The following is a 14804-nucleotide window of genomic DNA, read 5'->3' as shown; positions in this document are numbered from 1 at the left end:
TACTGGAAGGTCAGTTCCTAATGACTTGGGCATACCCAGGAATTACCACAGAGTTTTTAAGGCAGGTTTTTAGAATCTGGACAAGAATTGTATCATTTTATGTATTTGTAGTGAGACAGACAATAGGTGGGCATAGCTGGAGTTCTGTAGACCAGCAGACAGGGCTGACAAATCCCGGTAGTAATTTTATAATAACAAAAGCACCTTTTTGTCCTAGTAGTAGCACAGCGGACTTACAGCAGGTCAACAGATATTTTGCTTGTAGAGGAAAATGTGCTGAAATTGCGGTGTTTACCCTGACATAAAATTGAAGATGTCTATAGATCTCAGAGAAAAGTATAGTCCGTGGCGCAGACATGATCCAACTACCTCAGGCACATGCCTAACAATGGGGCGATCATCATTTGCCCAGGCTTCATAGACTTCAAAGACTGCTAGGCCAGTTTTATTGTTTTGTATTCGGCATGCATAGGCATATAGCTTTCAAAACCATTGTTTTGTATCACTTAGAATCTGTCACACAAATATGCAGTTTTAAATGCCAGCACAGTTCGGTAATCTTTCTACAGATAGCAATCAGATAACTCTAATGTCCTCATTAAGTATTTTCCTTCCTGATTGTTTCCTTTGTATTATAATTTGGGATTTCTGGAATGGGGAAAAGCCGAACAGTCTGGAGCCAAGGGCCAAGAGCAGTTGGCTGTGCTGCAACAATGTGTATGCTCCTCTTGCAACATAATTGTCTTCCCATCTTATCAGCTCTGCTTACGTTTTTCCTTAAAGACCAAACATGTCAATCTCAAGGATTGTTTTTTTTAAATCATGGACAAGTGTGAAATATTATTCTAGATTAGGCTATTCACAAAATATAACATTACATAGCGAAACTTCTCAGTTACAGGTTTTAATTCTGCCTTATTTCTTTAATTAAAATGTATGTGCCAACTGTAATAAACATAGATGTTTGCTTACATTGGGCTTTGTAAAAGAGGGAATGTATATTTGTTTGAAATATATATATATATATATATGTGTGTATTAAATATGAAATATTGCACACCAGCATTATGTAGTCTTCTATTCAGAACACAGGTGGAGTTGGAAGCTCATTTTCATGTGTATTCCTCTATCCCCTCAATTGTAAATGAGTGCTTACAGGTTTACAAAGTTCTGTAGCTTAAGCTTACTGAAATGTACTCATACAAGAGAATGAGTCATTGAATTTCCTTATTACACAATGATTTGTAAGAATTCAATCTAACAAAACAGGCCTAGCAGGGCAGTCATCTTCTGATTGGATCTCTCAGTTTAGATACCTGTAATCAGGCTATTAAGAGGTGGCTTTTGGTCTGCCCATTAGTTATAGATCTCTATGTGGCTTTCTTGCACACAGTACTGTGCCTAGCAGGCTTACCATGTATGTAATCAGCCTGTCAGCTCTCACTATGCTGGTAATGGGGTCTGTGTAAAAAAAAAAAAAGGTTTTCTGAACTTGAACTTGTATCCCTGAACTGAAGCGTAAAATTTTAGACTTACAGTTGATCACAGCATTTTGCTGCAAGCTTAACCACACTCCCAACAGCTCCCATTCAACTCGGTGTGCAGGCATAGGAAGTATAAGCTTTCTACCTTATTGTGTAGGATTTTGCATGCTTTACGATTTTGCATATTAGAGAAAAAATCATTGCAAACAAATGTATTTAGTTTACTTACTGTTAATCTGTGATAAACTGTGATAAACAATTCTGTGCTAATGTTTTTTCTACAGTGACTACAGTGCCACTGTTGAGACCTGATTGTGTATGTTTAATAATATGTGTATAGATGTCTATATACTTTTCTGTTTGTAAAAACCATAAAACTTTACATTTAAAAAAAAAACACATTTTTCTGTCTACAAAGCATAGAACCCCTATTTATACCAGCTGACATGATACAGTACAACGTTAACCAGGTAACCTAAAATGTGGGAGAACAAAGGAAGGTTCTAGAAATGGCTAATATTGAAAAGTCAGAACTAGTGCAACAGAAATTCCGATCTCTAATTGTGTGTGCATGGTTCATTTCTACCACTGCAAAGTAAAGGGACCTCCTAATCCATTCCATATGCCAATAAATTCTTATATGCTTTAAAGTCCTAGATGGATTTACCCCAGATAATCAAAATATGCATAACAATTCGAATACCTGTACATAGTGATCAATAGTGAAGAATCTACATGTCAAACTACAAAACAGATTCTAGCATATTATGATATATCCTTACTAAAACTGGCTTTTACCTCTAGTATTACATGTCTTCTATAAGTGGACATGCAGTCTTATCATAGTAGTTCAATGTGTGCCTTTATTCCAAGGTTTATTACAAAGAAGAACCTTGCTCTCATTATGTTTCTCAGTACTGAATGCTCTGAGTGATAGCTTTGGAAATGCTCATACAAGAATAACTTGAAGTAAGAGATAAGGTCATTCCTATCTCTAGGTGTAAAATAATTCTTATATTTTTGCAACACTTTCATAAAAAAGATGATATAAGCTGCAATTCATCTTTGATTACATAATTAAAACTGAAATGTTTGTTTTTTGTCATTTTTTTAAATCCAGTATAGGTTAACAGTTCTTTTTTTTTCTTTCAGGCCCATCGAGCTGGATGCATCGGGAAATGACTATAATAATCGCCCTTGCTTCTGTGTCTGTGGTTGCAGTACTTGTTGTTTTTTTCTTCTTTGGATATAGAATATTTGGAGGTAAGAAATACTTTAACTTTGTAAGCATTATTGTATAACATATTTTTGTTTGACATCATAGTAGTTTATAATCTTATAATTTTTTATCATGTTTTGTTTTTGCCACTCTGCTTACAGTCAGTAAGCATGCAGAACTTGTTAGGGTACCCCTTATGCATTTTGCAGTCATATAGGAGACACTACTGGTGCTAAAAATACATTTTCTCCTTGACCCATACCAGATAATGGAAATGGAAAAATTTAAAAATGAGGCTGAGCTCACTTGCTGAAACTGTGGCGCATCAAAATGTTGGGTCATGGGGCAGGTTGTGGAAAGCGTTGTGGGTATTCTGCAGTTGTTTATTACATATTGACATTTTTCCTCAATTCAATAAAATGAGAACAAAGGAAAGCTGAACATAACCATCACATAACTGTATGTAATAATAATCCTTACGGCACATGACTATAGCTTATTTGAGTTTGTTATGTTTAAATATGTCCATGATAATTTGTTTTTTAAATTCAATCAGCACCCACTTTAAGTACCAACCTAATAATGGACAGGCCCTCTATCTTTTTTTTTTTTTTTTTAAGAACAACTTAGAGTGGACCTAAACTCGAGATAACCCTTTTATTTAAAGTAAAAATTGTATTTATTTTTTAAAAAAAGGGTGAAACACTGTCTTGACGGCTACAACAAAGCCTCCTGGGAATCCTACATCACGCATCTCGGGAGGCTCTTGGCTGCTCCTTCTGAGCATGCTGGAAATCAGGAGCCCCTTCATTATTGGAAGAAAAAAATGCCAATCTCATGCATGCACAGTGAGATCGGCAGTCTTTTTTCCAGATCTACATCACTCAATCTCACGCCTGCACAGTGCAAGATTGGGTGATGTAGGAAGAAAAACCTGGAAGAAGAGAGAAGAAGATGTCGGCGCCCAGCGCTTCCTTTGCGCCGTGCTGAAGACAGATACCGAGAAGATGCAGGACCCAAACATAGCATTTAAGTAAATAATTGGGGCAGAAGGAGTAGTGGGCATTAAGCGTAAATAAAACAGAAATTGAGGTTCACATAGCCACAAGTATGGGATGTAAGAGGCATCCCCAGGACAGGGAAATTGATTTGAATTCTAACACGGGGAACAAAGATGCAATTTTTAGGAAATGTTTTTGGTCAGTCACGTTCAGTAAAAATGAGTCTCCTGAGTTTACTTACCTGCATACATCTTTGCATTTATAGCCAGGAAAACTTTTTGGAAAAATCATAAAATAGAAGCATTTCCTAAGAAGTAGAGCACAAATTAAAATGCTTTAAATGTGTAATGAATGTGTTTTTATTTCTAGAAGATCGCAAGCAAGGTTTGCATAGTATGAATATGATGGAAGCTGCAACATCAGAACCATCTTTAGATTTGGATAACCTTAAGTTATTAGAGGTAATTGATTACTGTTTTGTAATTTAATGTCATAAATCTGTGGTGTGGAAATTGGGGCAAATAGAGAATCCTATTTTTTTCAGTGATTACATTCCATTGTGGTTGACAAGTCAGGTGACAGATCCATGCTAGTAAAACTAGAAAGACTTCTTGTCATTATGAGTCTAGTATGGTGATGTAATACCACTTTAACCACTGACTTAAAGATGACCCTAAACTTGCTAAATATTAGTCAGCTAGTCTTGATGAAAGTTAGGACATTTTCTTGAAAAACCACTTTTCATGGATACAGCTTGCACTCACCTCTTTATAGCAGGTTGTCTACATCAGAGTTTGTGTCAAAAATGACTGTATTTTTCTGACTCATATTATGTATCATAAAGAGGAAGGAAATATAAGAAATGTGTGGCTTATTGTTAAAAGTGATGGGATGTTTGAGTAACTTAACACTATGAGCCGGATTTATTAAAGCTCTCCAAGGCTGGGGAGGAAATTTATCAGTAAACCCAGGTGATCCAACAAACCTGCAATTTGCTAAAAGTTTGTTAGCAAGTGCTTTCAATCTTGGACCAAACCCATTCCAGGTTTGCTGGATCACCCAGCTTCACTTATGAAAGTGTATCCTCTCCAGCCATGAAGAGCTTAAATAAGTCAAGCCCTTATCAGGAATCAGTGGTAGCTGTCTCATTAAAGTGATTACTGATATTTATAGAGAAAATGCGCTCAATGTTCTGTTTATATAAGAAAAAATAAGTAGATAAACAAAAAACTGGAAACATATTGTAATAATATAATTTTTGTTCGGTTTGTCCTCTCTGCTAGACATCTAAGGGCAATCAGCATCTTCTATAGACACTGACATTCTGCAGGGCCACGCACTAGAAGCCAGACCAGGACTGCTAGTCAGTATGACAGGCTCATAATTCATTCATGTGTACTGCACAGAAATGACTTTTACTACAGTAAGAACTTATGTATCAGAGACATAGTAATCAAGTTATGTCTAAAAATACCTTGAAGATCCAGTGACGCTCTTGGCACCCAAGCAAGAGCTTAGCTTTCACCAAGACTAGATGGTGTACAGAGCTCTCCTACTTTGGATAAGAACAATGTATTGTTGATATGTCTTCTTGACCAGAGCTGTATACCAACAGGCCTCTAAAACATAATTTTGTTTAATTTTTTGTTTGTTTAGCTTATCGGTCGTGGTCGTTATGGGTCAGTGTACAAAGGATCCCTAGATGAGCGCCCAGTGGCTGTGAAAGTTTTTTCTTTCAACAATCGTCAGAATTTTATTAATGAAAGGAGTATATACCGAACTCCTTTGTTGGAGCATGATAACATTGCCCACTTTATTGTGGCTGATGAGAGAGTGACTTCAGATGGACGTCTGGAATATCTGCTAGTAATGGAGTACTACGCAAATGTGAGTATTACAATATTAGGGTCTCTTCTTTACAATATTTACCTACAATGTGTACTCACGTGGTAGAATAACTTTTGTACTGTGCATAGATCTCAAATTAGTTACAATTTTGATACACTTTTCCATTTATTAGGCCTAATATTAAATTAGTGGCCTGGCAATACGTAAAGTAACCATTCACTACAAACCATTCTATGAGTCTCATGGTCATTTAAAATCTGTAGATGATTTAGACAAGCGATATATATATATGGAACTTCAATATAACTTTCCTGTGGAGTTTGAAGTAAATGACAAACAGTTTCCTATGTGTAGTTACAATCTACCAAGTGAGCTGCAAAGATTTGTATTGCATGGGAAATCAATTAATTTATATAATCTCAAGACTCCACATGTAAAGTAACAATTTGGTGTCTGGTTTTAACAAAAAGTGTTAAAAATGATGTATGTTGGCTGGTATTTCTAACCTACTTTCTAGCAGACTCTGACTTCAATACAATACAGTCACTGACCTGGAATAAATATACAACTAAAATGGTAAAATCACATTTTCATATGCAGCATAGCTAAATACAACATAGACATTTTGTGTTTAATTATAAATAGTTTAACAATGCAAAAAATGTTTTTTAAAACCATTTAGGAGGGTGTATATGACACAAACCTGAACCGATTGTGTCAGCCAAGAAAACCTCTGTTAGTTCCTGTTTACACAAAAAGGGCACACCGAGTCTGCATTACACAGACATTTGGATAGACTGTGAATTGATAAGAGGGTGGGGAAGAAGGGGGGTAAGTTACTAGACCATTTGGCATGCGGTCTGTTTGTATACTGGTGCCAGTTTTCTGCTGAATGTGCCTCAGTTTATGAAAACACATAAAGAATAGTTCCTTCAATCACCTTGTTTATGTTCATTTTCACAGCAAGCAGGCAAAATGATAAGAAGTAAGACAAAATCACAATTTTCATAGCCCTTTGTGACACACATAATACAGTCTTTAAGAGAACTGGCCACAATAGGGTTTATGCACAAATAATAATATTCGGTCCTAAAATATTTCATTTGTGCAGGTTATAAAATATATGTATTTGTTCCTTTTTATATATCTTTGACAGAGGCTGACACTTCAGTCTAAGTGTTCTGCTAAAAACAAAGGAATAAAAGCTTCAACAGAGTACTGTAGTTGTTTGCACCCCTTCCAATGTTATTTGACCCTTTTAGGCACTCTCAGGAGCTTATAGAGATTGCACAAGGTCAGAGTGTCGACAGACCAGCAACTGTCAGACTTCAGAGAACTTCTAACCTCTGACTCTGAAGCTGAAGGATCAGGCTCTGAGAAAGTAAAGTTTAAAAAGGAGGTGAATTTTTCTATTACAAGTAGGACCATACATGTAAAAAAAACACATAAAGTTTTAAAAGTTTTCATATGGAAAATGTTTTCTAATAAAACCAATAAGAGAGATTATACATAAATATATTAATTAAAATAAGATGTAAACACAACTGCTAAAAACTCATGTAATCTTTACCTGTAATGTAAATTCAAAAGTAGATTTAATTTTACCAGCTTTAAGTACTAATGCTAATCGTGCCAGGAAACTCCCTGTCCAGTCTTTTTCCTGATGTTGGATGCCAGTGCCCTTCCCATGTCTACAAACTCTGTTTCTGCTTGGTCACATGCACTTGTCATATGGGCTTCTGATTGGGACTACAATTGCAGAGGTATTATATACTGGACCAGTACCCGTGACTAGCACCCATGACTAGAGCACAGGTTTGTGCATAGAAATTGGCTGCAAAGGAGCTTAAGAATAGACTGTGCTTGAGCAAACTAAATAATATCCGCTTAGGCTTTTCTAAAATGAAAAGTCTCCAATTTTGGGGGTTTACATGTGATATCACAGGCTCCACCATCCTCCATGTGAACACCTTAAATATGCATTGATGAATCTTGAGGGTTACACCTCCATTACATTTCCTCTATAAGCCTCTTTATGCTGATCATAGGTTGCTGCTTCACAGCAGAGTGCTATTCACAATTTAAACTTGGCACATGGGGCTGCAGCTTTGTGGCTTGAATGTTGTCTGAGCTGACCTACATCCTAAAAATTCAAGCAAGCGTTAAATGTCCTATGTGATCACAGGATAGCTATGTGTACTGTTCTCTCTCCACAAGGGTTTATTTTCAATAGATGCATTAAAAGCTGGTAATACTCATAGAGGTAACAGTGGCCATTAGGCTGTGGAGAATATCAACTATGAGCTAGTACATTTCATAAAAGTCTGTGTTTGTCTTATATAGCAACATAGATAATACAAATGTCTTCTAGTCCTGGTACTGTCATCATGTAACCACTATAGAGCAAGTTACACACAAGTCTAATGCTCTTATAATCTCCAGCTTTTATACATCAGTATGTGTTTTTATATATCTGCAATAAACCTAACTAACCAGCTTCACAGATACAGAGAAAATACTTCATCTCTAGGAGCAGCAACAGCTTTTACTGAAAATAGCCAGTGGGCTATTTAGTGTGCTAAGGACTTAAACAGTAATTGAGATTAAAGGGGATAAAACGTCAAGGTCATTGTACTATTGCATATGTCTAGACTTATGTAATGCTCTACATTTTTCAATTTATGTAAAGCTGATCAGCATTGCTTTTTTGCTTGAATTAATAATAAGTTCATAGGAAAAAAATTATTGCACAATGTAGGTACAGTTTTTGCACTTCAGCATTTTAAAAGTAGACTTTAAGTCAAGTGACCACTGCAGAAACTGATTACATATGTATGAAATAGCCAGGTCACTTCCTTTAAGGTTTGAAAGGAACATGCCACAAAAGAGATATAAAGAAACCCAATGCATATTTGTTTTTTAACAAATACAAGTTCCAGGAAAGTCATCCTTATCCTTTCTTTACTGCCTGGTTTGGTGTTAAGCCAGTAGTCCACTTGCTTGTTCTAGGTCAGTAACTTAGGCTGTGTACATACGTGCAATAGTTCTCGCCCGATAATTGTCTCAGAGCTGATATCGGATGAGAATCTTGCGTGTCGTCTATCGTCTGAACGACCATCCTGGCGGATCCACGGATGATGGACGACGATTGATCGTAATAAAAGTGAAGGGGAAAGAGTGCAGCAGGGTGCCGCTCGGTCGTTCTCCCCCTCCCTTCCCCATAGAGCTGAACGGTGCTGTATGTACAGCACTGGTTCATGCATCATGCAGTCGTTAGTCGTTGGAAAAGATGGAATCATGAAGGATCCTTTCCAACGACAATGATTGCACTTGTGTACATAGCCTTACTAAATACTAACAAAAGGGCAAGGACAACAGCCCATGGTTGTTTTGTAGTAGGATTTGGATAACATTTGTAATATTACAGGAGGGAGATGGCTTAGGCTACATACACACATCAGATGATTCAAGCCCAAAAATTGCCTCAGGGCCGATATTGGACGTGAATATTGCTTGTGTACAGCGCTCGTCTTTCCGACAACCGTCCTGGTGGATTCACAGAGGACGAACGATTGTAATAAAAGTGAAGGGGAGAGAGTACAGCAGGGTGTCGCTCTGTCTTCGACCCCCCTTCATAGAGCAGAATGGTGAAGTATGTACAGAGCTCGTTCATACATCGTGCAATCTTTTGTCATTGGAAAGGATCGTGAATGATCCTTTCCAAGGACAATTATTGAACGTGTGTACGCAACCTTAGTCTGACCTTCATTATTTCATTATTAGTCCGAAAAGCTGGTAGAATGCAAAGCCATATCTTGGAGTTTGCGGTAGTGCAGACTGTAACATTTGTCATGGCTCCCAACTGTCTCTCATTTCCAGGGACTGTCTAAACTTCTTTGTCTCCCTTCCTCTTCTGTCATCCTTCCTTTGTTCTACATTTGTTTTTGTTGTTTTGATTAGTCAGTATAAAGAACAATTATTGGATGATGATTATATGTTTTAATTAAATATGCAACTTCTTGATTGAGTTGACCTATTATAGGACAGAAGAAGCCCTAATATTTTCCGTGCAGGTCTAGTATTAGTTTTAGCATTTTTTTTTTTCAATAACATTTTAGAAGAAACTATTTTGGCAATCTGGTTTATTGAGTGATAAGCCATGTTCCTCAGGTCAAGATTTATATGGCCACCACAAATCTGGTGGATACTGGAAATCTCTTGTCATACCATATACATATACATATGTCATATATATATATATATATATATATATATATATATATATACCATAGTCATCAGCTTCTCTGTAATAGACCCTTAGCAGTGTAGACCGAAATTTTACACCTTGCTGTTATACTTTGCTGATACCCATTAATGCTTTGTATGCCTCTTTTCAGAGTGATAAATAAATTGTGGCAGGGGTCTGGCTTTTAGGGAAATTGTCCCCACTGTCTAAACTTTCCTGCAATATTAATTTTGTCAGTCTGCATACATATAAAGTCACATACGGTAGTTCTCTCTAACAAAAAATAAAAAGCTCTGTCTCGAGCTTTATTTTACGTTCATGGCTGGATAAGTACCTTGTAAGGCTCCATTTACAGTCCAGATGGCAGACACTCAACACGGCTTATTCAATATCATGGTACAACAGACACAAATGCACTGCAACCTGTAGCAATCAAATTAATGTTTATTTTCTACATTTGACCAGTTACATGAAAAAAAAAACTCTAATCTTATTCTGGACGGCTGCACAGTCTCCTGTATTGTTATATATTTTAGGCAGTGTGTTCCTTTGTGACAGCGCGCCTCATGTCTATGAAGCTCTCAGTAATGTACTTTCTTCAGGAATGTTCTTTTAGATTTGTAAGAAATTATTTTTAATTGTGTTAAGGTATTATTTAGTAATTCTGTGCTTTTCTGTAGTCTGAACAAGCCTTTTGTAATAAATTGAATATATGTGTGTCCTAATGAAGAGGACTGGCAAGTTTTATGGCGTTCTGCCCACACTTCAATACAGTCAAATTTTTCAACTTTTCTCCCGCTGTGTTTCCTTGGTGCTCCTTGGCATTCCTGTGTGCAGGACCACCTCCAATGCACTATACAGCAGTGTGACAGAGCTGTTTTATTGTGAACTCTGCTTTCACCCGGCGACATTCACAGTATTGTCCTTGTTTTTATAAAGTGTCAAGATATTCTGCAGCACTGTACAAAAGGGAGAAAAAGCCAATGTGCAATGAGGCAGTGGCACTGCTCAGTCAAGCTTGCATAATTAATTCCCCTTTACACTAATTATTTTCCACGTCTATTTGTTTCATTGATTCCTTATAACCAATTATACAATACAAAAAAGCTCTTGTCCCACAGAGGCACTTTCAAACATTTTGTTAAGAGACAATCTAATCTCATCAGGAAAACAAACAAACAATAAGCACACTATTAGATATTTCCTTAACACATTTTATGTGCTTATCTTATGTTATCCCATTCTCTATATTAATAATGTGAGCCATCTGAACAGGTCTTTATAACTCCTTTAATACACTTTTATTCCTATTTGTGCTATTCTGACAGAAGACTAAAATGTACTATCTATGCTGAATCAACTTTATTTTAGCTGAAGATTCTGGTTTCTTTTTAAAGCAACACATTTTAATGAATCTTTGGATGGAGATGAAATGCCAAATCTTTTACGTTTTTAAATGTATGGGTGTCATGGCTCCACGGGGCTGGCAGGGTGGTGGACCCTCTGTGTCATCGGCCCAGTGCACGGGGTGCAGAGTCTAAGCAACAGCCTGGTCTTCAGCAGAGCCCTCTAGAGGTGAGGACGTCATGCGACGAGCTGCTGCCAGGTTGTGGCCCCTAACCTGGCAGCAGCCCACCAACAAAGCGTGGTGCCGTAGCGAGGAACAGAGAATGATCAGATAAGACAAAGGTCAGGGCAGGCGGCGTTCAGGAGTAGTCAGGAAACAAGCCGGGGTCGGTACACAAGCAAATCAGGAGACACAGACGGGAACAACGAGAACCTTGGAGCAGAACCAAAAGGAAATCCTTGTCCAGGCAACTTCCTGTTGCAAGACACTTCCTTATAATGAGGATGTCATGTGATGGTAAGGATTCATGTGAGCTGCAGACTCCTAACCCACCAGCAGAGGGAGTGCTGGTGAAGAGACATTCTCTGGTGTTGTTCATGTCTGCCAGCAGATTGAGTGCGTCTGCAGAACACTCTAGTCCTCTGAGGTAAGGGGGCAACTGATAGAGAGTCATATTACCTGGACCAGGAAGTGAGCAGGGACTTGGATCCTGAAGCAGAGTTGGTGCTGGCAGCAGGGGAGTTCAAGGTGAGTGAGCCTGAAATAGGTACAGATCCCCCTGCACTTGTGGGGCAAGCACAGTTATTAGTAGTGAAGCAAGAGCAAATGGCCCTTTTGTAAAGTATGCCCTCTGCAAATTGTTTAAATCAAAGGGATTTCAAATACCATTGCATAATTACCATCATTGGAAAATGTTGTACTCGTACAAATCCTATAGTTTTTACAATAGAGATGACTCGGTAATGATAAGTAGGTTCAATTATTGTGATAATACATAGGCACATGTGCATTAGGGAGGCAATTGTGACAGTGGGCCTACTTTATTAAAGCTCTCCAAGGCTGGATAGGATACACTTTCATCAGTGAAGCTGGGTGATCCAGCAAACCTGGAATGGATTGGTGCATTGGAAAGCTAAACATTGTGATGCCTCCCTTTCAATTTAGTGCTGCAAAGGTGTGTGAAAAACAAGAATACCAAATACTTGGCAGGTAAAATTTTTGTGTGTATGTGTGTGTTTACACATTAGGTTGTTTGACTGCAGCTTCACTTGAAACTATCCATATACTAGGTTTACGGTGTTACTTGTTTAAATGTACCTTCATGTTAAGGATATATGATGAATGTTGTAACTACATTTGTGTTGATCTAAGAGAAGTTTATTTAATGATATTGTTTATGTCTACAGGGATCCCTGTGCAAGTATTTAAGTGTGCATACCAATGACTGGCTTAACTCCTGTCGTTTGGCACATTCGGTAACCAGAGGACTGGCGTACCTACATACAGAGCTGCTGCGAGGAGGTACAGTATCAATAACGATTACAGATCATAGAACTTTATATTTAAATATTTCACAAACAGCTGACCATTCAAATGAATGTTGGGTCTACATGGGTTCCTCTAAAGGTTGCTAGGGGATCCTTGAGCAATGAACAATTTGGACCTTGCAGGTCAGTTTAATGGACTTAATCAATGGTTTAATCAATGATAATTTCAGCTATGTGTAATGGTGAAATTTTTCCCACTGATGTGGATATAGTAATTGTATCAGGGGTTCTCAGGCTATGTGCATCAGTGCAATGGTTCTTGTCTGATAATTGGCTTAGGGTCGATATCGGATGAGAATCTTGTGTGTGTGCAGTGCACATCGTCCGAACGACTGTCCTGGTGGATGGGCAATGAACGATGGTAATGCCTGTGAAGAGAGGAGAGTGCAGTGGGGCTCTGCTTCATCATTCTCTACCTCCCCCTCTCCATAGAACAGAACGGCGATGTATGTACATCGCTTATTCATGCATCGTGCAGTCGTTTGTAGTTGGAAAGAATCGTGAAAGATCCTTTCCATCAACAATTATTGCACGTGTGTACATAGCCCAGGACCTGAAAGGATTCCCTCATGTTAAAAACGTAGAAAAAATGGCTGAAATAGACAATTATTGCACTGAGCCACTAATAGCTCAATCTAGTGGCCAATCTTAAAGTCGTATTTAATACAAACACAAAAATTTAGAAGAGTGGAAATTGTTGTAATCCAAATCCGGAGAGTAGCCTTGGGTGACAATGCTGTTCTTCCAAAGAAACATTACAGTGACCGTGTAATGTTATCCTGAGGAAAAGTGTTACTCGCAGGATTACCAGGTGAAAATGAAGGAAAATGCAGCTACTTTATATGGTATGCTGCTGTATTTTACATTTCTACTTTGGGATTATCATTATTTTCCATACAATCGAATCATTTCACGTATGTATAACCTCACCACATAATTATGTCTTTTTATTTGAACATATTGTTAAACATTTTTATACTTAGTAGACACAGACTTGCTAAGTATCACAAACATTATGTTATAATCTGTTTCTAACAGAGCAATACAAACCGGCAATTTCACACCGTGATCTAAACAGCCGTAACGTTCTAGTGAAGAGCGATGGCACTTGTGTAATTAGCGACTTTGGCTTGTCCATGCGGCTTACGGGAAACCGTCTGGTGAGGCCAGGAGATGAAGATAACGCAGCTATAAGTGAGGTTAGTACATACCTGCTTCTACTTTTACTCCTATGTAGAAAGAAACCTGTGATCTCACATGCAGTAGAATAATTTTTATAGACCTGTTCATACTTGCCAATTTTACAGGATGGAAAAAGGAAACATTTTAAGTAGAAATCTCATTCATTGCTTTTATGGTTACTTGACACCAATGCTCGTTTTTGAAAATTAGGCTGAGGGGCATTTTTGTTAACGCACAATCACAGTGAGTATAAAGAAATAAAAAATCATGGAATACCTTCTGCAGACTCTCAACCCCCTCCCATACAGGTGGTTCTTTGCCCATTTATTACAGACTTAAGTTTAATATTTCAAAGTAGTTTCGGAACATGTTGGTACCTCCTGTTCCTACACACTACTTATGTGCTGCATACTCCATAAACTCTGAATATTCCTAAACCTAAATTTAAATTCATGTTTTTTTTTTTGTTAGTGGAAGATCTGTTTTTACTCTTCTAATTAAACAGATAAAGAATTACCTTCATTTTCAGAGCTGAACCCCCTGAAGGCGTGTTATAGCCTACTGCCTCAGTTTTCTACACCATATGCTGATGGTGCATCAATCAAAGGAGATTTTAAATGAGACGCACAAACAGCTGCCTACAAAAAGCTGTTTTGCAAAATATATAAACTTCTATGATACATAAACTGTTATTTATCTACAGGTTGGCACAATCCGTTACATGGCTCCTGAAGTCTTGGAAGGAGCAGTGAATCTAAGAGATTGTGAGTCTGCTTTGAAACAAGTGGACATGTACGCACTGGGTCTGATATATTGGGAAATCTTCATGAGATGTACTGACCTCTTTCCTGGTAAGAAGCTTGCTTTGTATATTTAAAGATATAATTAGCTCTGTATGCCCATGATGTCAGATTCAACAATGCAAAGAA

At 37.7% G+C, this 14804-nt stretch overlaps 1 protein-coding gene across 1 annotated transcript in view; it reads left to right on the top strand.

Annotated features, from left to right (window-relative positions):
* Positions 1-14804, top strand: part of BMPR2 (bone morphogenetic protein receptor type 2) — a 63533-nt gene that overhangs the window by 34683 nt on the left and 14046 nt on the right. The window contains exons 4-9 of the mRNA XM_072419136.1: positions 2637-2747; positions 4074-4165; positions 5361-5591; positions 12553-12667; positions 13732-13892; positions 14579-14726. Of these exons, the coding sequence (XP_072275237.1) occupies positions 2637-2747; positions 4074-4165; positions 5361-5591; positions 12553-12667; positions 13732-13892; positions 14579-14726 (858 nt within the window). The remainder of the gene's footprint in view (positions 1-2636; positions 2748-4073; positions 4166-5360; positions 5592-12552; positions 12668-13731; positions 13893-14578; positions 14727-14804) is intronic.

The sequence above is a fragment of the Pyxicephalus adspersus genome, chromosome 7 (genome assembly GCF_032062135.1).
Source record: "Pyxicephalus adspersus chromosome 7, UCB_Pads_2.0, whole genome shotgun sequence".
NCBI lineage: Eukaryota > Metazoa > Chordata > Amphibia > Anura > Pyxicephalidae > Pyxicephalus > Pyxicephalus adspersus.
Note: the sequence above shows the minus strand (reverse complement) of the source record. Positions and strands in the feature narration are given on the sequence as shown.